Source organism: Eremothecium gossypii, chromosome VII, assembly GCF_000091025.4.
Source record: "Eremothecium gossypii ATCC 10895 chromosome VII, complete sequence".
NCBI classification, from domain to species: domain Eukaryota; kingdom Fungi; phylum Ascomycota; class Saccharomycetes; order Saccharomycetales; family Saccharomycetaceae; genus Eremothecium; species Eremothecium gossypii.
Window position 1 is genome coordinate 1003020 of NC_005788.4, and position 21135 is coordinate 1024154.

At 49.5% G+C, this 21135-nt stretch overlaps 11 protein-coding genes and 1 non-coding gene across 12 annotated transcripts; 5 read left to right on the forward strand and 7 right to left on the reverse strand.

The window, feature by feature from the left end:
• Positions 1-154: 154 nt before the first annotated feature.
• Positions 155-1726, forward strand: ULP1 (SUMO protease ULP1; the record flags this gene model as incomplete). Its single annotated transcript, NM_211709.2, has 1 exon — positions 155-1726. One exon carries the CDS (start codon positions 155-157, stop codon positions 1724-1726), a length of 1572 nt encoding a protein of 523 aa, NP_986647.2.
• Positions 1727-2001: 275 nt separating this feature from the next.
• On the reverse strand, positions 2002-3024 carry HST2 (histone deacetylase HST2; the record flags this gene model as incomplete). The annotated part of the gene is made up of 1 exon (NM_211710.1): positions 2002-3024. The coding sequence occupies one exon, from the start codon at positions 3022-3024 to the stop codon at positions 2002-2004; it is 1023 nt and encodes a 340-aa protein (NP_986648.1).
• A 103-nt stretch (positions 3025-3127) lies between these two features.
• Positions 3128-3201, reverse strand: AGOS_t0182. Its single transcript has one exon. It is a non-coding gene; the product is annotated as a tRNA-Asn (tRNA).
• A 334-nt stretch (positions 3202-3535) lies between these two features.
• RQC2 (Rqc2p) lies at positions 3536-6556 on the forward strand (the record flags this gene model as incomplete). Its single annotated transcript, NM_211711.2, has 1 exon — positions 3536-6556. One exon carries the CDS (start codon positions 3536-3538, stop codon positions 6554-6556), a length of 3021 nt encoding a protein of 1006 aa, NP_986649.2.
• A 106-nt stretch (positions 6557-6662) lies between these two features.
• On the reverse strand, positions 6663-7229 carry RET3 (coatomer subunit zeta; the record flags this gene model as incomplete). The annotated part of the gene is made up of 1 exon (NM_211712.1): positions 6663-7229. The coding sequence occupies one exon, from the start codon at positions 7227-7229 to the stop codon at positions 6663-6665; it is 567 nt and encodes a 188-aa protein (NP_986650.1).
• A 367-nt stretch (positions 7230-7596) lies between these two features.
• On the forward strand, positions 7597-8658 carry TAF3 (Taf3p; the record flags this gene model as incomplete). The annotated part of the gene is made up of 1 exon (NM_211713.1): positions 7597-8658. One exon carries the CDS (start codon positions 7597-7599, stop codon positions 8656-8658), a length of 1062 nt encoding a protein of 353 aa, NP_986651.1.
• A 95-nt stretch (positions 8659-8753) lies between these two features.
• On the reverse strand, positions 8754-12392 carry RRP12 (mRNA-binding protein RRP12; the record flags this gene model as incomplete). The annotated part of the gene is made up of 1 exon (NM_211714.2): positions 8754-12392. The coding sequence occupies one exon, from the start codon at positions 12390-12392 to the stop codon at positions 8754-8756; it is 3639 nt and encodes a 1212-aa protein (NP_986652.2).
• Positions 12393-12782: 390 nt separating this feature from the next.
• MRPS16 (mitochondrial 37S ribosomal protein bS16m) lies at positions 12783-13139 on the forward strand (the record flags this gene model as incomplete). The annotated part of the gene is made up of 1 exon (NM_211715.2): positions 12783-13139. The coding sequence occupies one exon, from the start codon at positions 12783-12785 to the stop codon at positions 13137-13139; it is 357 nt and encodes a 118-aa protein (NP_986653.2).
• A 398-nt stretch (positions 13140-13537) lies between these two features.
• On the reverse strand, positions 13538-14788 carry CIP1 (Cip1p; the record flags this gene model as incomplete). The annotated part of the gene is made up of 1 exon (NM_211716.1): positions 13538-14788. One exon carries the CDS (start codon positions 14786-14788, stop codon positions 13538-13540), a length of 1251 nt encoding a protein of 416 aa, NP_986654.1.
• A 673-nt stretch (positions 14789-15461) lies between these two features.
• On the reverse strand, positions 15462-16415 carry AGOS_AGL011C (AGL011Cp; the record flags this gene model as incomplete). The annotated part of the gene is made up of 1 exon (NM_211717.1): positions 15462-16415. The coding sequence occupies one exon, from the start codon at positions 16413-16415 to the stop codon at positions 15462-15464; it is 954 nt and encodes a 317-aa protein (NP_986655.1).
• Positions 16416-16919: 504 nt separating this feature from the next.
• On the forward strand, positions 16920-19325 carry CHL1 (DNA helicase; the record flags this gene model as incomplete). The annotated part of the gene is made up of 1 exon (NM_211718.1): positions 16920-19325. One exon carries the CDS (start codon positions 16920-16922, stop codon positions 19323-19325), a length of 2406 nt encoding a protein of 801 aa, NP_986656.1.
• Positions 19326-19354: 29 nt separating this feature from the next.
• On the reverse strand, positions 19355-21076 carry TFC8 (transcription factor TFIIIC subunit TFC8; the record flags this gene model as incomplete). Its single annotated transcript, NM_211719.2, has 1 exon — positions 19355-21076. The coding sequence occupies one exon, from the start codon at positions 21074-21076 to the stop codon at positions 19355-19357; it is 1722 nt and encodes a 573-aa protein (NP_986657.2).
• Between the last annotated feature and the right edge of the window lie 59 nt (positions 21077-21135).

A 21135-nucleotide genomic window follows, 5' to 3' on the forward strand; every position in this document is an offset into this window, starting at 1 on the left:
GACCATCAACTTCTACACACATCCTACACTGTCGGCATTAATATTACAAGATAGAATCAGTGGAGAGGATCTACCTGCTTATAGCTGGGAGAGACCATCATTTCAGGAGGATTTACCGTTAGACTCTTCTACCTGCAGTCCCGACGATATTTCAATGCTAGATGGAATTAGAAAGGTCTTAGATGGTACGCGCCGGTCACTTTTGGCCTGGGTGTATGCGGATACGCCTGCCAGCGATACCTCGGAATACGATTCTGGCAGTAGTCAAGCGCGCAACATTTTTCACTGCTCGTGCAGGGACGACGAAGGAGCTATGCACGGTGAAATGGGTGTTTTGAAGAAGCGACTCCATTCCGATGACATTAATGTGCCACAGAAGCGGAGCAGACCAGCCGGACAGGGCTCCGGCTTTCCGGAAGCTCTTCCGCAGAAGGTCGCGCAAACGAAAGAAGCGGCACTCGTGGAGAAGATAGACCGCTTGATTGCGCCCGCTTCGCAGCTGAAGCTCGAGAAAGATCCATTTAACTGGGATAGCCCGATAACAACACCCTCCGCAGACCGGCCATCTGATGCCCCTGAGAGACATTTCCAATACGGAACGGCATTCTACCGTAGGCGCCGAAGATTTCAGAGCTTGCCTCGAGCTGGCGCGCAGCGGTCGTTGTTAGCAGACCCCGCGGATGAGATTTCATACTTGAGGATGGTCTTCAATGGCGAATATAAGCCACTAAAAATGATACAGGAAGAGCGTAAACAGCAGCTGAGACTTTTGCAAATGGATAGTCGGGACACTGGTTTGAAACGCTCGATCCTTAACTTGACTGAACGGATTAGAAGCGTACTGATTGATACAAGGCAATCTCAAAATCAGGATGCAGACGTAATGATTGTTAAAGAGCGCATTATCGACCCGCTCTCGCTGAAGCGAAAGGCGTTTTATGCCCAGAAGCTGAAGTTTGACAGGTCAATTCTATCTTTTGAGGACGAGTTCAAGAGTTACAAAAAGCTTCTAGAGGAACGCAAGAAGATCCAGGATGAAATAAGGAAACAGCAACGCGGGGCTGTACTTGTACCCATGCTGACTGACTCTGATATGAAGGATATCCAGCTTACACTAGCAAGAACAGATAAGGGCGTGCTGAATAATAAAAATAATTTTGAAGTGACTGTTCGCGACTTCAAAACGCTTGCTCCGCGCAGATGGTTAAATGATACCATTATTGAGTATTTCATGAAGCAGATAGAACTCAAGTACGCCCATACTGTGGCTTTTAACTCATTTTTTTACTCTACCTTATCTGAGCGCGGTTACCAAGGCGTAAGGCGATGGATGAAGAGAAAGAAGGTCAAAATTCAAGACCTCCACAAGATATTCGTTCCAATAAACTTGGATCAGTCACACTGGGCACTAGGTATCATTGATCTTACGAAGAAGAAAGTCATGTATGCAGACTCTTTGACGAGCAGAGCGAATTCGATGAGCTTCGCCATTATGAAAGACCTACAGAACTACGTGATAGAAGAAAGCGGAGGCTCTATGGGAAAGGATTTTGAGCTAGAACATATTGCTTGTCCGCAGCAACCAAATGGATTCGACTGCGGGGTATACGTATGCACCAATGCTCTCTATCTAAGTGAGGACCAGGCACTGGCATTTGACCATCAAGATGCGGCTAGAATGAGGAATTATATAGGGCACATGATCCTCAGCGAGGGAAAGAAATAACTGCATAGTGTAACATATAAGTTGGCGGTTAGCCTTTTTGGATATATGTCCTAAAGTTCCCTACCATGCAGTAAGATATATAGATAACTTAGGTATTTATTCCAGACTGTAAAAGAGCTCGTACAAGATGTTTCACCGTTAGTTTAATATCATTCCCCTTCATATGTCATAAGCAGGAAATGCTAAATATATTTCTAGTGGTTGATCGTATTTCGAAATGGACAAAAGTCCGCCTGTCTTCAAGATCATTAAGCCTTGGCTGGCTTTGATAATCTTCAATCATCAGAATTCTCCCTGCTGAGATCCAACTTAAGGATCTTCTCGGCAATCTTATCTATGGAACTTTCCTCTTTGCTAACCGAAGATACCTCCTTGTATTTTATGACACTTGCACTAGCGCTCTTAATATCTGTCTGATTCTCAGTATCCTTCTCAACAACAGTTGTTTCCGAGGAGGAGCGTCCAGATGAAATATCTACTAGTTCATCATACCAGCCCAGTGCTCGCGCCAGTTCTTCCGCAATATGATCTGTTTCGCCATGAATAATGATATCCGTTTTCCTCGGGGTTTTAAAATCGCCCACCACTTCCATATTCATCAGCACACGATGGACCTTCCGCGGTGTTTCTGAAGGGAGCGATGCGAAAGGATATACAACGAGTGATGTACCGGCTACTATAACCAGATAGTCTTCCTTTCCAGCTTGCATTTCGCTCAGTAACTTATCCCAAGAAGTATAAAACACGGACGGAAGATCTTCACCGAAGAATACAATCCTGGGCTTAATCAAGCCTTCACAGTCCTCACAACGCGCATACTCGCCGCTTTCCAGCATGGCCTTGAAAGTCTCTGTCGGAAACGTTTTGTCACAATCGATACAGTGGTTAGTTGCAAAAGAGCCATGCGCTTCAATGATATAGTCCGCTGCAATACCTGCTTCGCGCTCCAAAGTGTCTATGTTCTGAGTGTATACAGCCTTCAGGTATCCTTTGGACTCGAATAGTTTCATGAGGTAGTGAAAGCGAGATGGAATATATTTCCCTGGGTACATCTCGCGGGCCAGAGTGTAGAAGGGTTTGGGATCCCGCTGAAAATAGTCGATCGCAAATACTGCCTCAGCATATGGTAACTTGAACTTGGATAAGTTGTGGTAGAGCCCTGTGTTGGGCGAACGAAAGTCGGGAATCCCGCAAGAAGTGGAGATTCCAGCGCCTACCAGGAATACAACCTTGGCTTTCGGGTGGTTCTTGATATACTTGGCAACCTTGTTGATGCTAGCAAGTTCTTGAGGATCCATCTTTGATGCTTAATCAACGGAGCGTTATGGTGGAGTGGATCTTGCTTACCTTTCGGTATGGCTGCGATGCCCAAATGTCGATATGAAATGCCAAAAAGAAATTCGACCTCGGTGAGGATTGAACTCACGATCTTGCGATTAACAGTCGCACGCCTTAACCAGCTTGGCCACGAAGTCTTACTATAAAAATATTTTAAAATGGAGCTTATATACAAACATATTTTTCACGCTCTCGAAAAACCTTATTGCCTTGGTCCTGGTCATAGGGAAGTTCAAAAGAATGCCGGAGCAGGGAAAGATAGTTACTAGTCTATGCAAGAATTGGCATAGTAATCTAATTGGTCGTTATGTGTACTCCTTCTTGAAATGAGGGCTTTTTACTGCTCCAAGTTTCGCTTGAATGATCGATCAACTGTCATATATACATACAGGAGAATTTTTTTAACGGGAAACACTTTGCCTCCTACTTACTACCTTACCCTTAGGACTTTGGAGGTCTATACCGTCAAAGATGAAGCAGCGAATTAGCTCCCTGGACCTACAATTACTGGCCAGAGAACTGAAAGCGCAGCTAGAAGGTTGTCGGTTGGCCAATCTGTACAATGTGGCGGACGCTAGCAAGCAGTTTTTACTCAAATTTACCAAAGGCGAGTCGAAGATTAGCATCTTGATCGACTGTGGACTCAAAATATTTGCAACAGAGTTTTCCCGGCCAATTCCACCGTCCCCTGGGCCGTTTGTTGCAAAGTTGCGCAAGCACCTAAAGGCGAAGCGGTTGACCACAGTGAAGCAGGTCGGCGCGGACAGAATATTAGTGTTGAGTTTCGCGGATGGATTATTCTTCCTTGTTTTGGAGTTTTTTGCTGCAGGCAATGTGATCCTTCTTGATGCTGATAGACGCATCTTGGCGCTGCAACGGGTGGTCCGTGATCATGAACAAAAGGTGGGCGAGATATACAACATGTTTGATGATCACTTCTTGGAGGATGTGTCTCTACCTGTTCCTAAGCTTGATACTCATACTTTACCCGTTGTTCAGGAACTGCTTATCAAAACAAAGACTGCTGCAGAAGAATCGAAGGCGGTAATGCCCGCCGCTCCCGTAGGGGGGCGTAAACAAAGTTTGAAGGTGCCCTCTATTCATAAACTATTGTTCAGTTCTTATCCGTACCTCTCCAGCGATCTTCTCAATAAAATCCTAAAGGAGCATGGTATAGATCCTTCGCAGTCATTCCTGGAACTATTCGACTCTGCCGATCAACTAGTAGACATCTTGAATATTGCAGAAAAGGAGGCATACATGTTATTAACGTCAGAAAAGAAGAACGGGTATATATTGGCGCGTGAGAATCCGCTGTACGATGAGAAAAAAGATGCAGAGGGCATTAGGCTTACGTATGAGCAGTTTCATCCGTTTAGGCCGTACCTCCCTGATGGTTCTCAAAAGAAGTTTGAAATTGTCGAGGTCGACGGTGATTACAACCGAACTGTAGACAAATTCTTTTCAACGATCGATTCTACAAAATACGCCTTACGCATTCAGACGCAGGAACAAAATGCGAGAAAGAAGTTAGAAAAGGCCAAAGCAGAGAACCAAAAGAAAATACAGGCATTGGTGGAAGTTCAGCATACAAACGAGCAGAGAGGCAACGCTATTATTAATAACATTGAACTAGTTGAGGAAGCTAAATCTGCAATTCAAGGTTTACTTGACCAGCAAATGGATTGGACATCTATTGAAAAATTGATTAAAACAGAGCAGGCGAAAAGCAATAGAATTGCACGCGTGATTAAGCTTCCTTTGAACCTAAAGGCCAATAAAATTAGCGTAGAGTTACCACTCTCAAATGAAGATGATGAATCATCCGATGGAAGCTGGGGAGATTCTGAAAGTGATTCAGGCTTCAGCTCCAGTGACGATGAATTATCAGATAGCGGTCTTTCGGACTTTGACGCCGAGGTGGTGCGGGGAAGTGGCAGCAAGAATAAAAAAGGTAAATCCAAGGTGTCAAACAAATCGATAACAGTTAGTATTGATTTATCAATGTCCGCTTATGCGAATGCTTCGAGTTATTTTGAAATGAAAAAAACGGGCGCCAAGAAACAACTAGGTGTTGAACAAAATGTGCAAAAGGCCATGAAGAACATTGAGCAGAAAATCGAGAAAGATCTCAAGAAGAAATTAAAAGAGCAGCACGATGTTTTGCAGGTGATACGATCGCCATACTTCTTCGAAAAATACTTTTGGTTTATATCAACCGAAGGATTCTTGGTGCTTATGGGTAAAAGTGGCATCGAAACAGACCAAATCTACAGCAAGTACATTGAAGATGATGATGTATATGTGTCCAATGGTTTTGGGTCCCAGGTATGGATAAAGAATTTTGAGCGCACCGAAATTCCGCCAAATACTTTAATGCAGGCCGGTATCTTTGCCAACTCCGCATCTGAAGCATGGTCTAAAAAAGTTGCTACATCACCATGGTGGTGTGCGGCTAAAAACTTGAGCAAGTTCGATGACGTTGGTGGTGGTCTCTTGCCTTCCGGGGCCTTCAGGCTCAAGAGTGATGAAGCCAAGAATTTCCTCCCGCCGGCTCAACTTGTGATGGGGTTCGCTTTTATGTGGAAAATAAAGACCGACGATGACCAAGAAGCAGGTTATGAGGAAGATATGCCCGCTGAAATCGACGAAATGGGGGAAGTAAGTCATCCTAGCGAGGAGATGGTTGAAGAATCTATCGGCCCAGCCGATAACCTCCTGCCCAGCAATTCAAATCAATCTATCAATGACATTATTGATGACATTCCCCGCGTAGTTGGCTCTGAAAGTCCCGTGGAACAGACAGCGGGTGTTTCTGGTCTTGCTGAGACAAAAGAAAGCACACATGATAGCGAATCAGTAGTGGTATCCATCATTGAAAATATGAACAAAAATGTTCGCGGTAAGAAGGGCAAATTGAAGAAGATTCAAAAGAAATACAGCAATCAGGATGAGGAAGATATCTTACTGAAATTGCAAGCATTGGGTACGCTGAAGGGTATTGAGAAACAACAGAAGGAAAAAGAATCAGAGTTTGCTAGAGAGCAAGAGAGAGAAGTCAAGAAGAAGAGGAGAGAAAAGCAACAACAAGCGCAGGCCTTGAAGTTCACGTCCAGCGAGAAGGTGAAGGTTAACTATAAGAAGATCTTCAAGGAATTGAAACCAGTGATTTCAGCGGACGAGGAGGTACTAGCCCCAATACCCGTGTTCGCTCCTTGGCCAGCGTTGACAAAGTATAAATACAAAGTCAAGGTTCAGCCTGGTACTGCCAAGAAGACCAAGTCTGTTAACGACGTCCTCCATTACTTCCAGAGAAGAAACGTGGATCCTCTGCAGAAAGACAAGGAAGCAGACTGGCCCGTTGAGCACGAGCTGTTGAAGGTATTCAAGGACCAGGACTTCATTCCTCTGATTTGCGTGGATAAGTTAAAAGTCTCTATTCCGGGGGGTGGTGAAAAGCAGGGCTCTAAAACCAAAAGTAAGAAAAAGTAGTCCCATCAGCCCTCCGCAGAACCGTAGATGTTCCACCGGCCAATGGCCCATTCCACTTATATACTCCACACTCTATATAGTGTACAAAGACGAACCGGGAAAGCTTTCACAAGCCCTGCTGCAGCCGCTCTGCCAGCTTGCTCTTGGCAAACCCCCATGCACTCAGCAGCCCCTTTTCGGACAGATCGATCACCACAGTCTCCTGCGTGGGCGATTTCGTCACGCGAGACGCAATCGTCCGCGCCTCTGTCTCCAGGATGATCCCGTCGTCGACCGTCTCGTCAACCACCAGACACACAATCTCGTAGTTGTCCTGCAGGCTGCGCTTATCCAGGTCTGTATTCAACACCATCTCGAGGGCCAGCTTCATGGCGCCCAGCGTATCCTGCAGCACAATCTCGTTCTCGTCCAACGGGCCCAAGAGATAGATGCATACGTCCGCGCATTCCTTATACAGAACCAGGTGCTCGTCCAGTATCAATATATCTGCGTTCTGCTTGTGTGTTCTCTTGAACAGAGTCGCCTCCAGCTCCTTCTGCAGCTTCACGTTTGACGACAGCGAGTCCTCCTCCACCGCCTGGTGAGGGGGGTTGAAGTATTTGGCATAGATGCGTTGCCCGTCGTTGTCTAGGATCACCACCGCCTCCACAGCGTACAAAGAAAGATTGGCCATATTTCCGACCACTGTAAACGCACAGATATTGACACGTCCGCGAACCCCGTCGACTCCTGCGTATAATACCTGCAGTGGTGCTCCGCCGTCTAGTACTCTTCCATGTTTTCAGGTTCCCTTGTTCGCCACTTGTCCTCAGAACACCCATCCATTTTGGTCACGTGATACAGACATCCTAAGCATGCATTCCAAGCACTCACACAGCTCCCGATACCAGTATGCATCTACGGGTGGCCACCTCTTGCAATTTACCGCTGGTGTTGGACCTGAAGGTGCTTTTGCTTTGAATCAAAAAAGTGCCCAGAAGACCTATTCATGAACATCGTAGTATACTAAAAAAGACAGACTGCAAGACGGCGGCACCAGGATGAGTTGTAGCAAGGACTTCTACTTCGGGTTGCTGCGGGTATCTATGATCCAGCTGCTGAAGGCGCATGGGTTTGATCGGGCGAGGTCTTCGACGGTAGATATGTTCACCGATCTGTATGTGAGGTTTCTGGGATTGCTTGCGAGTGAGTTGCAGCGATTGGCGTCGGCGCGGCAGCAGCAGGATGACACGGTCTGCCTACAGGACCTGACACTGGCGCTGCAGAACCTAGGGCTCATACGGCCGGCCGACGTGCTGGACGTGTACGACGAGAACCCTGCGCTGCCGGGCGATGAGGGCGTGCAACGGCTGAAGAATTGGGCGGTGCACGACGCGGCCGCGGTGGATGCGCGTCTGGTTGCGACGCCGACGCCGGAGCTGCTGCGGGTGCGCGAAGGGGGCGGAGGCAAGGCGGGTACCAAGCCGTTGTCGCTGATTCCGGAATACATCAACCAGTTGAACAGCGGGAAGAAGAACGAGGAGGAGGAGCGCGAAGAGACGGAGCTTGTGGAGGCGATGATCAACAACGGCGATATGGACGACTGGGTACGCTTTATGGTAACGCGGCAGCGCGTGCACGCGCTGCGCAAGCTCTCGGGAAAGATGCCGCGGGAGCTAGAAAGCCTGCCTACGATTCCGGGCCTGAAGAACTCCGTCCTGGGGCGTGGCAAAGGCGGCGCGAATCCTGAGCACTTTCCCGCCGATGTAATAGATGAGCAGAACCACGAACTACGCAGCCATGCAGCCGAGCTGGTGTCGCGACTCCCAGCGTCCAATAAGAACAACAGGCTCGATGCGATATCTCTTTCGTTTGAGGAAGATCCTGCATATGCTCCGGACCCGATGTCGTTGGATGACGCGATCATGGACCTCGATTATCTGGATGATGCTGTGCTCGAGGAGGAATTCGGTGATCATTACAAAGACTTTAACGAATTTGAAAGCCTAGAGGTTGCCGATGCTCTGAAGCTGACCGACACAGACCTGGAACTTGGAGACTATCAGGATATTAGAGATGCATTTAATAATGGTGATTCGCCTACATATGATACCGGTATATAATGTTTAAGAAAGATAATGGCGCGATAGCAAGAACGGCATCGATAAAATCATTTAGATAAAATCGTTACTTAGTACAGTCCGGTGAACGCGAGTATTTATAACTTCCGTCTGTTCTTGTGGATGCCTTTTTTTCCAACTCTGTTTGGCCTCTGTGGGCCGTTCGCCTTCGGATGTGGTACACCTTCATCATCACTATCGTCCGCATTGTCACGTCTGCCTTTCTTATACTTTAATCTACCCTTCTGCCCCTTGATTGGCCCGTTCTTCACAGCATCCAAGTAGGCATTTATGCCGCTGGTTAGTGACTCCAGTGTCTCTTCAGCAGCTTGTCCGCTCTCGTTCTTAAGAACCAATTTACCTTCGCTGTCAAAGCTGTAAACATCAGACGATGCCAGCTTCTTTCTCTTCTCTTCCTTGCTCATCTTCTTTGGTCTCGTGGACGAAACGTGAGCTAAAGCACCAGCATCTAATAAGTCCAATGGATCCTCCTTGGACTCCACAATGTACTGCTTAGCCTTTGTGTTCTCATTCGCGTCAGAATCATTGCCTTCATCTTCATCGGAGTCATAAATAGCCTCGTCGAAGGCAGACATGAACCTCGAATTCTTCTGGGATGACTGTACAGTAGAGCTTGTAGCATTTTGGTCTTCCTCGGCAGCCTTTCTCTTATTCCTGTTACGAGTCTTTCTGATGTTTGTTAGGAGCTTTCTATCCTCTTCGGGGAAGTTTGCATCGATAAAATCATAACCAAAGCGCCTGATCAGCCTCTCTAGGATGTTTTTAACCTTAGCTTTGAAGTGGCCAGTGTGCTCGTGTGACCAACGCAACAGCTTTGGAAGCAAAGAGGGAATGCGCGGTCTCATAAATTCATCGGAAAGACTCAAACAGCACACTTTGCAAAAGCCAATCGTGCTCTTCACAATTTCTCTAGAGTTGGAAGTTAGGTATAGCTCAATCGTGTCGTATATTTCCAAGAGGACTTGCGGGTCCACCTCATCCTTAAACTCAAAGACCAAACATGAGTATGCCGTGATAGTAGCGCTCACCATGTGCTGCGACTCACCAATCAGACCTGCGGAAATGATCTTAAAGAATTCCGCGACCGACGACTGCTGGTCAGGAGTTGCTGGATCATATCCTGGTAGCTGAGATAGCTTGATAATACCGTTTCCCTCATTCATCAACTTCCCCATTACAATGAGTGCTCCAAATGCGGCCTCTCTGGACTTCTCATTGGTATCCTTACATGACACAATGACTTCTGGAACAATTTGGACGATGAAGTTGTGGTGATCAGATGGCAGTAATTTAACCAGCGCCGTTATGGCCGTTAGTCTGGCCGCCTTTGAGGCAGTCTGAACAGTTTTGGCAGCGGCAATCATAACGTTTTCAATGTCAGAAATATAAGACTGTACAGCCCCAGAGCCGCCCTCGAGATCTGCAACGTTACTGATTATCCTGTAAGCCCTCTTTTGGGTTAAAACATCCTGTGAGTTAACAGTCGTGTTGAAGATAGAAAATAAAGCAGTGTATGATGATGCTGGAACAACCCTGGACATAACCACCACAAGATCTAGAAGTGTGGCACTCATTTTTGGCTGGCCCTTCACAGGTTGGCTAGACGCCTCCTTATCCATGGCATCTTTTAGTAATGCGCATACGTTATCAAACGTGTTAGACAGGTTTTCCGCAGAAGTAATTTTCAAGTATGCCTCGATGGTTTCCAAAATATAGCTCCGAGCGTTGGGTGCAGTCTGCGTGTAGACATTGAAAAGAACGGCCAACATATTGGGCGATTTCTGGGAGAGGTATTCTATGTTTTTCTCCGCTTCTGTCGGCGGGAATTGCTGTCCCATAATAATGTCGTCCTTATACGCACCATCTCTGTATAGAAGATTACTTGTGACCAAGACCTTCAATCCATTGCATATGACAGTACGCAGTTCAATTCTGGAATAAAGTAGGGACGCTAACTCTGCAGCAAACTCATCCGTGAATACATCGTTTAGATCTTTTGGAAGAACGCAGAACTGAGGGAAGGTAGACCACAATTGGTCAACAACAGTCTGAAGTAATGTGCACTGGATAGACTCCTTATCCAGTTTCTCAATGGTGGACTCGAAATGACGAATGGTAGGAATAAATTCCTTGGCAAATACTGACAACAGGGAATTCTTGGTGTGATCGCGAATCAGAGGAATCAACCAAGCTCTTCCTGGTCTTTTATCCGAAGGGTTTTCTAGATTCAGAGGCAAGCAGCCCAGCACAGTCTCTGGGCCCATTGCTTCAATAGCAGCGCCGATGACTTGTTCTGCTGCATTCCTGAAATCAAGGAACTGCTCTTCATTGGTTCTCCAAGCGCCTACTATTTCTAGAGGCCGCAGAAAGTCAGGATTGCATCTGTGTCTCAACTTCTTAAAGGCAGCTGCCAGAGTGTTGAGAACCTCCTTCGCACAGTGAGTATAGTTGATAGTGAGGAAACCGGTAAAGATCTCGGAGAGTTTTGAAATGACATCATCCACTGCTTCGAAAGTCTCACCATCCACCTGAGGTGGGTAGAGCAGAAGCTCATCCTTGATAGCGTCTGTTAGAATCGCGATCAAGCACTGAGATGCACTGAAGTAAACCTCTGGAGTCTCACTGCCTAGGTAAAACGAGATGACATTGAAAACGTCTGGTATTTTTACTAAGCATTTTAGTGGCTGGTGAGATGCATATGTGGAAACACCCTTTGCCACAACTGCGATCCATGCGACTGCTAGGTGGGCGTCGGACTTAGATGGTTTCATCGAGAATATAATATCGAGTACGTTCAAGAACTTGTCATCTGCAAGTCCGGAGTTGGCGCTTGACTCAGCCATAGAGTTAAATAAAGCTTCAAAGCAACCGAAGGCTTCGGAAACTAAGTACTGGTTCGAGGACTTTGAAATCTCGAGAAGCAGGTCACATAGTTGTTCCGTTAAAGTCGCTGGCCATTGATTTGTTGATGTAATGGATGCTATCAAGCGCAGTATGTGAATTGTCTTCGCATTCAAGGTATCAGAGCCACCAACTGCACGCAGTTTCTTGTTTGAGATATTGGCCGCTTCATCAATGGCGGACACGAGAGCCTTGAGAGCAAAGTCCGCAATTACTGGCGCCGCAACATGGGCTGAAGTGGGGGCTGGTGGCGGGTTCTGCAGGATCCGGACAATCGCCTCCTGTGCTCTCTTCCGCACCTTGGCTCTGGAATCCAAGGAGAGCTCCAGCAGTCCATTGAGACCCCTGACAGGGCTCACAGATAGGCCCTGTGTGTTCTGCCACGTCTGTGCATCCTGGGCGATCAGCAGCGCCTCCAGGCACCCCAGCGCAGACCTTACAAGCGGAGCTGTGGTCCTTGGGTCTGTGATGCAGGGCGCAATCTTCATCAGTAGCTCCGCAAACTTCGACCGTAGCAGCGGCTTCGGAGTATGCTGGAATACAATATCCAAAAGGTAGCAGGAAGACGCCCCCAGTTGCACGTCCTGCAACTCTCTGGTCTCCTGCGACACAGACTGATCTAGCAGTGACATGAATGCGATGAGATAGTTCACGACATTTCCTGCGCCATCCTTCTGCTCGCCCATGGTCTCTTCCACGGCTGACAGCGTGATTGCAACATGTTTCTGGTTATCTAGCTTGGAATTAGACTGCGCTCTTATCTTGGACAGCCTCTCTTCGAGCTCAAGCTCGTGCGCAACTTTATCAGCATCCATCTCCGCAGCTTACAGATGTTCCAGATAGATGGGTGTGCTTCAATGCTTGATCTGTGCAGCAGATGATGGGATGAGATGCGATGAGCTCAATATTAAAATTTTTCAACCTGTTCCGGCATTTCTTTTTTTAGCGTATATTATAGTCGACGCTATCTGAGATGGTATGGCAGATGGCCACAGCCATGGGCTGGTACAATATCTTCGCCTGTTCGCTATAGGCTGTGAATCCTTTGACTGCAACCCTTCCAACCAGTCTCGTATTGCTCTCTGGGCCTTATACTTTAGCTGTATCCCCTCCGCCATTAGCTGAAAATTTTCATACTGTCGTGCCAATCCATTCAACAGTCTCACCACTGAACCCAAGGTAGTTTTAGCAACGACAGGTGAAGGATGGGCAAAGGCTTGGTCAGGATAAGGCTTGCTAGATTTGGGAGACGCCATTCTCCTGTTTATAATATTGTGGTTGCGAACGCACATAAGGCCACCACTCGGAAGCCAATCGAGGTCATCGGAACCTATGATCCAATTCCTAGTCCTTTGACCCGGGAAGAGGTGCGTGCGGGCGTTGTGCCGACGAAGGACATTCAGCTGGATTTCGATCGCGCCAAGTACTGGATTGGTGTCGGCGCGCAGCCCAGTGAGACCGTCACAAGGTTGCTGAAGAAGTGCGGTATCCTGCCGCCAGAGTGGGGCCGCAGCTACAGCAGCACGAAGGTCGTGGAGCCGGTGAAGGAAGTTGTCGAATGATCAATGGTGCTTCAGTGTCCGTGCTCCTGGTGGCGGCACTTCTGCCGGTCGCGCCAGACACGCATTTGTAAATAGCGGGACGCTCATGGCAGCTGGCGAGGGTGATGTGCGCCGCTCGCCCCCTCCTGAGCAGGTTAATTAGCCGGCGACTCTCAAGGCCTGGCAAGTATGCTGATATTATGTTATTCAGTGTTTGTTTCAGTGTATATACATATATATATTTTCGTACTCCTGGATCTTCGTATGTGCACCTCTGTGCACCCGAACGAGATGCGTCAGTGCATTATGTATATCCATTGCGGATGATGCTTACGCCGTTGGCTTACCCTTTGTGTTTATAATCATGTAGTAAAACTCTTGGTCCTTGTGTCACGGGGTTGCGGCCTGGCCTGCAGGACTCAGCAAACAGGGTTTGGACCGGTTGCCAGAAACGACTCGCCCAGGACATCTAGTTTGGATGCCAAGGCATCGCACGCCCTCATGCTTTCCTGGAGGGTGGCTGTGAAGTCTGGCAGGGCCTTAATTGGGTCACGAGGCAACGGCCTTGGGGGATTCGAGGGGACCATGAAGGGCGCGGCAATGGACAGTGCACAGTTGGAGCAAGTCCTCGATGTCACATACGACACAGGACTAATAGGGCACGAAACAGATCTGTTGGTGTGATGCTCAATTTTGTTTTGAAGTTTACCGGGACAGTTGTCGAGCTCAGAGGTCGGAGACGCTGCTGGCTGCCGGGGGTGCGTCTGGTTACTTCCAGTTTCGGATATGCTGGAGGTTTCGCCCTTGCCCATGGAACTGCCGAATCCACTGATCTTGGAGTTATTTTTATCCTCGCTTGTGCTCTCATTAGATTTCTCTGCCCCAGATCCAAACGACATGGGGCTATTTTTGCCCGAGATGTCTCCAGTGTCGGTTAGAAGGTTTGCCGTGATGCCTTGGAACAGTTCGAAGTCCGGATCCCAGTAGAAGAAATCGCCCTCCTCTGCAAAAGCGGAGCCTAGATCGCGCTGTAGGGTGCCGTGGTTCATGGAACAGGCCACCGAGCGCACGGACCCCTGTGGAACGTCCTCGGTCTCCCGCTTTATTTCCTGTAGAAGCCGCTTCCGCGTGCAGGTCAACAACCATTTATCGCGCGGACGTCCGATGGCGATGCTCTGCTGCTCAGAACGCTCCACCGCAGCACGCGCTACCTTGTTGAGAAAAGCAGATGGCGGGTTAGTCTTGTCGAACGGTGTGACGGTTGCATCCAGACACATCTCGTGGTAGGTGTTCACGAGTAAGGTGATGAACTGCTCAGTGAAGTCGCATTCTGGCGCCCGGGTGGACGTCGTTAGTTGCGACACAGAACTGAGCAACGAGCTCACGCTTCCCTGGAGCTGCCGGTAGTAGCTCATCTTGCCCGTCAGCGCCGTCACCGTCAGCGCGTCGCCCAGCTTCGCCAGCGGCTCGGCGTTTTCGGGCTCCTGTACGACCTGCTCCGACTTTTCCTGCTCGCAGCCGGCCAGCCTGCGCTTGGCCTGCCACCGCCAGTGCCGGTACTTCTTGTAGTGCGTCAAGTGGTGCTGAATCTTGCTGAAGATCATGCCCTTGAAGCGCTTGTTGCTGCGGGCGGGCACCTGCCCCACCTCACTCACCACAGCTGCATCCATCTAGACCTGGTTTAAATATATGAAATGTCTCTCTAGCGGCACAAATCTCTATGCGCGCGTTTGCTAGTAATCTGCTAACGGGACCAACCTTGTGTAGTTCTATAGCGATCGTAAACAAGTAGGTGCATATAAGGGAAAGCACGTCGTTGGTTTTGTACCGCAGTACCGCTTTTTGGTGTGCGACCGTTGCGCTTATATAGCCTCATCGCGCGCTGCATGCTTTGTGTCTGCTCTGCCCGCAGCGGTTTCTCCTAGGTTCAAGGCAGGTACTGATTCGCTAGGAGCCATCCCCCGATTTCCCCCCGCCCCCTCGCCCCCTGCATACCCGGTGCAATGCATCCCTATCTTGCGACGCTGCACAGTATTCCAGTGGCACTTTTGTGTTCCATCTGGCCACTGTGACAGGAGCATGCGCGAGTTGCCTCTTAGGTCGCTGCCCATCGTTACATACAGTATCGCTTACATAAAACGTGCAGTGCGGCGCGTTTGCGCCCGGGAGATCGTGCAGGTCACCGTTGAGCAGGCACTGACGGCCTCCGTAACTAGTGTGGGCGCGATGCATCTTTGTGCAAGCAGAGACCGGGGACAAACTGTCTATCATTTTGTGCTAGAGGGGGACACTGAGCTCTACATAGTGCTATATCGCCGTAATCGGCAAGTGCCAACAGGTCACCTATTCCGGTAGGCCGACGTTGGCCCGCGCAGCGTCGACAAGCTCGCGCTCGTTGAGCCAGAGGACCTGGGTCGCGGTCCACCGCGACATGTCCTTGCTGCCAATGGTATCATTTTCTGGCAGGGGGTCTGTGACCCGATCGATGAGCGCAGCGGTGCAGGCGTGCGCTATGTAGAACACCGGCGCGCTGATGTAGGGGAAGCGCGCAATGAGTATGTAGATCAGCAGCACGAATCCGTGCAGTACGCCAAGGCGGGTCTGGATCCAGATGTCCTGCTCGCCCTTGGTGAAGTGCACGCCGCCGAAGTACGGTGCTAGGAGGAGGCGGATGCAGAGGTCCAGCGTCCACAGGTGGCACACGCAGTTGATGTGCCAGAGGATGGAGAACCGAAGGCTCGCGAGCGACAGCAGGGCTGTAGCGCCCGCGGCCAGCTGCTGGCCAAGCAGCGACTGCAGCTGGGTGTAGGACCACAGGCCGACGAGCGCGCGCTCCCAGTGGCCCGACATGGGGTACAGGACGAGCAGCAGCACGGCCTTATGCAGGTGGGCCTGTGCAAACCGGGCAAGGGCCTCCAAACGCCGCCGGCGCCGCTGCAGACGCGACGGCGGCACGCCCAGCTGCACGACCGACGGCTTGCGTTGCGTGCTCAGCTTGCACAGACTGTTCCAGAAGAGAATGTCCAGCTGCGACGTCAGCGCGCACTCGGTCAGGCAAGCAACCAGCACGCCGACGTTGCACACGGACTCCACGTCTCCCACCGCCAGGCTCAGCCCGCGGAACAGCAGGTGCAGGCCCACGGACACTCCGGCCGCCTTGAGCGCCAGCGCGTGCTCCGCCGCCGTCAGGAACTGGTGCGACCGCGCGCTGCTCGTCAGCGCTATTCCCACACCCATAGCTCCCGCCTCGAGGTTCAGGCTCGTCGGCCGGCGCGAAACAAATATTGGTGATGCCATCTGCGCTTGTTGCCAGTTTGCGTGCTGCGTGCGGGTGGGAAATGTTGAAGCGCGTCGTTGCGCTAAGTGCGTTTCTCTGCCGCTACGTATGCAGACATGAGAAAGAGCATGCCCCTCGCTGCACAACGAAGAAACCGGCTCGCATATGATCAACTACGATAGTACGCCCGCATTCTTTGCCGCCAAGGCGAGCGTGGCTAAGAATTTTCTCGAAAGACATATCTCACCTAATGCCTACTGTACCACCTCCAGAAGTACGCCTCAAGGGGCAAGCGGCCGGTTTCGAATCAGCGGTGATTGTGCAGGCCGCCCACGCATGACGCGAATCAGTACGTATTTTGAGGCCACGTTTGGGAGGGGGGTCATGCCGCTAGGGGTCAAGTCATTTCAAATATCGTTATGTACGTGGTTGGGTTGGCCAAGGTCCATCGCGAATGAAGGCGAGCGAAGATAGCGAGATGAGGTTGTCTATGCTCTGTATCGCGCATATCTCGCAGACGCAGCATGGGCAGATGTGAGTTTTACCACCCGTTTACCCCTTACCGGATTCAGCTGGAGCTGATGCAGCAGATCTACGGGCTGCTTGAGAGCGGGAAGAAGATGGGCATCTTTGAGAGCCCTACAGGGACGGGGAAGACGCTGTCGCTTATATGCTCAACGTTCACGTGGCTGCGCGAACACAAGGCGGGATATCTACAGGGCAGTACAGGTGCGCAGGACTCAGAAGAGGATTCGGAGGACGAGCCAGCGTGGGTGAAAGAGAATTACGAGCAGTCGGTGCTGGCCGACGTGACGGCGTCAATGCGAGCCTACGAGCAGCGCCTGGCCGCGGTGGACACCGATCTGCTCGTCAAAGGCGCTGCAAAGCGACAGCGCGTGGAAGTTGCGGTCGAAAGACCAGATGACGGCGCGGAATTTTTGCCCGACGCCTACCATTCCGATGTTGAAGAGCGCCCCAGCCATGCGGGTGGGCGCGGCCAGCTACGAAAACAACTGGATGCGGACATCAAGCGGCTTTTGCGCAAGCTGGACGAGCCAGACGCCGCTGACAAGAGCCGACTTGCTGCGAATCCCCTCAAGGTGTACTTCGCCTCTCGGACCCATACACAGCTGGGTCAATTCGCCGCCCAACTGCGGCTTCCGCAATTTCCGCCATCGTTGGCAGGGCTTGAGCAGGAGAGGGTGAAGTTCTTGCCGCTCGGGTCGCGGAAACAGCTCTGCATCCATAAGAAAGTATCGAAGGTGAAATCGGACGGTATCAATGAAGCCTGTATGGATGCCGTGAGCAAGAGCGAATGTTCCTTTTTCTCTGCTGCCAGAGAACCGGACATAATCCGGCAGTTCCAGGATCAGGCATTCAGCACTATCCAGGATATTGAAGACCTCGTCGGCATCGGTAACACTCTTCATGCATGCCCGTATTACTCGTCCAGGGAGCTTATTGAAGGGGCAGAGGTTATCACGCTTCCCTACCAGCACTTGCTTTTGGAAAATGCGCGGAAAACAATGGGGATAGACCTGCGCGATTCAATCATAGTAATAGATGAGGCGCATAACTTGATTGACACGATAAACTCTATTCATAGTGCATCGATCTCCCTTACTGAACTACGGCAGTGTAAACTGGCTCTTCAAGCGTACCTGGCCAAATTTAAGACACGTCTGAACAGCGGCAATAGGGTCAATTTGCTCAAACTTATCAAGATGGTAGACGTGCTGAGCCAATTCATCGAGACGCAGTACAAAAATGGGAAGCGGATCAACGATCCTAATGATATATTTATGGGCACCAGCATGGACGTTGTGAACATCCACAAACTTGAAAAATATATGAAAACCTCTAAAGTGGCGTACAAAATTGATAAATACATACAAGCGACTACGAGCAATGATCTGCAGGACAGGGGATCGCGAGATATTAAACAGCCGATATTGTTTAAAGTTGCATCTTTCCTAAAAACGCTTGCAAACCCATCAGAGGAAGGCCAATTCTTTTTTGAAAACGGACATGTCCTCAAGTATATGCTACTCGAACCCAGTGAGGTTCTGAAAAGCATTGTTACTGAAGCAAAATGCGTGATACTAGCGGGCGGGACAATGGAACCCGTGAACGATTTTTTTACCCAATTGGTGCCTTACTTAGCTCCGACAGATGTCACTACTTATTCCTGCGGCCATGTAATTCCTGATGACAACTTGAATGCCTTTATCGTCAGTGAGAATTTTGAGTTTACCTTCGCGAATAGAGAAGATATTGCGTTAATTGAACGTCTTTTTCACTTTATTTACCAACTAGCCTCCAGGGTTCCATTTGGCATGGTCGTTTTTTTTTCCAGCTACAAGTATATAGACTTTGTCGTGAAAACTTGGACGGACAGAGGTTTATTAAGCAGGTTGGACGCGATCAAGCGCATCTACCATGAAACTAGTGATGGTGCAGATGTTTTAAAAGGGTATTCGGAAACGATTCAGTCAGAAAAGAAGGGTGCAATACTTTTGGCAGTTGTCGGTGGGCGGCTATCGGAAGGAATCAATTTCGAGAATGAGCTGGCCCGGGCAGTTGTACTAGTTGGTCTTCCCTTCCCCAATATGTTTAGCGGTGAAATGATTGTTAAACAGCAGCACATCAAGGAAAAGGTAATTAGGAATGGAGGAACACAAGAAGATGTGAACAAAGCGGTTCGCGAATTTTACGAAAATATTTGCATGAAGGCGGTAAATCAAAGCGTCGGGCGGGCGATCCGCCACGCGTCGGACTTTGCAAACGTTTATCTGATAGATAAACGCTACTCGGGACCGCGTATCCAACAGAAGCTTTCTGACTGGGTACGCAAGCGCATACAGTCTGCTTCAAATATACCAAAAATACTGTCAGACACTGAAGCTTTTTTCTCCGGGAAAGGGTTGTGAGATTGAAACCGTAAAAATGCAAATTGTAATTAGATAGTAGTCATCCTGGTACCTGTATATAAACTTTCGTCATTAAATACCTCAAGAAGCGTCCTTGTGAGCCATCCGTAGTCATTGTATGTGTCCCTTCGGATATCGATAATACGATGGTTGCTTACGGGGCAAACTTTGACACTAGCAGTCAGTAAAGGTAGGTACGTTATCGCACACCTCTGCCAAAGAGTGCCATCTTCCGATTTTAGAACCCGCGGGTCGTCATTTTCGGAAAAATTAAATGATTCAGTAACGTATTCCCCTTTTAACGTCACGAGCGTTGACGTGAACGGTGCCGGTACCTTCAAAATATTGGCTAAGGATATAACGCACGCTTTATCCAGCGGATTAGTGATCCGATCCCTATTATCAAGAGCATACTTGTACAATAATCTCTTGTACCATTCGTCAGACGGTGAGTCGCGCAATAAATTCTGGAAACGCAGTTTGCTGACTTGTTCTGAATTCCGTATCTCCTCCAGAAACAACGCAAATTCTTGCTTGGTGCTGAAATCTATGCTTTGTGTTTCTTCGAGGTTCTCTGGTACCAGGCCGTTATAAATGTGATAGTTCTGGTATAAGGCCAACCCTGTCGCCCTGGGGGTGATCCTCCATTTGCTGGTGAGCGGTAGGAACATTATGCGAAATTGTAGCTCAGACAAGATCCGATATTTAAAGCTAACCCGCTCTATTTCGTATAGGATAGCTAAGCAGTAGCCGTCTGGTGAAAGAGCAACGCCGTAGATATTGAAGGTAGTCTCGTATTTGTTGAATTCATTGAAAACGGTATTCCATTTTTTGAATTTGGTCTCAATATGCGGGGCAATCACGTCATCAGGGCCAGCTTCAAAAGGACCATCGAGCAATACTTTGCAACTCGTACGGTTACAGAGAACAACAGCCGCCTCCTGGTCCGGAAGCGGTACAATATACGACTCAGTCCCCCACCCAAGCGCTAAGACCTCGACTTGACCGGAGTAGTAATCAATCTTGTGAAGCGCATCCATGCGAGCCACGAGAACGTGCTTGCCGACTAATTGGACGTCGGTCACCTGCCGCCGGCTAGCGCCTAGTAGCTCCTGGTGCTTGTAGTCCACCGCGGACACCATATGCACCGAATTGGCGCTAGTGTACGCCACAATCATATCACCCTTCCACCGAATCCCAACCACCCACTCCTCCGGCCCGCCCACGCTCACCGTGTGCAGGTGGCCCACGCTGGCCCCTCCTCCCGCCGCACGCACGCTAAATATTTTTAGCTCCCCGCATTCGTTGCCCACTACGAGCAGGCGGCCGTCGGGCCCCCAGCACACCGCCCGGTATGCCCTTTCCGCCTCCGACAGCGTCCGCTCATCGGATACCCCGACGCACGTCTGCCCCATTGTTGTTATCACATTCGCGTTGTTGGTCAATATAGCCAGCTGCATCGCGCTGGGCGAAGGCGCGCACATCACTACCCCCGGCTCGGGCTGCGCGTTCAGCAGCACGTCCCGCTCCGCCAGGTCATACTCGAATTTGTTCCCCAGCTCGAGGGGAAACTCCTTTGTGTAGAACAGCTGTTTTGCTTGTCCGTTTATCTCTCGAGAAAATACAGGCTCGCAGCATGTCACGTCAGGGATTGTTGTGACATAGAGCGTTCCATCCTTAGCCCATGTTAGGTTATCTGTCCAGTGCTGCAATTCCTTCCTTGGAATCACGAGGTCACGCAAGATCTTCATGCCGCTGTTGGGTCCTTTTGTCACTTGCTTTCATCTTTGAAATACTGTTTTAACGTTTT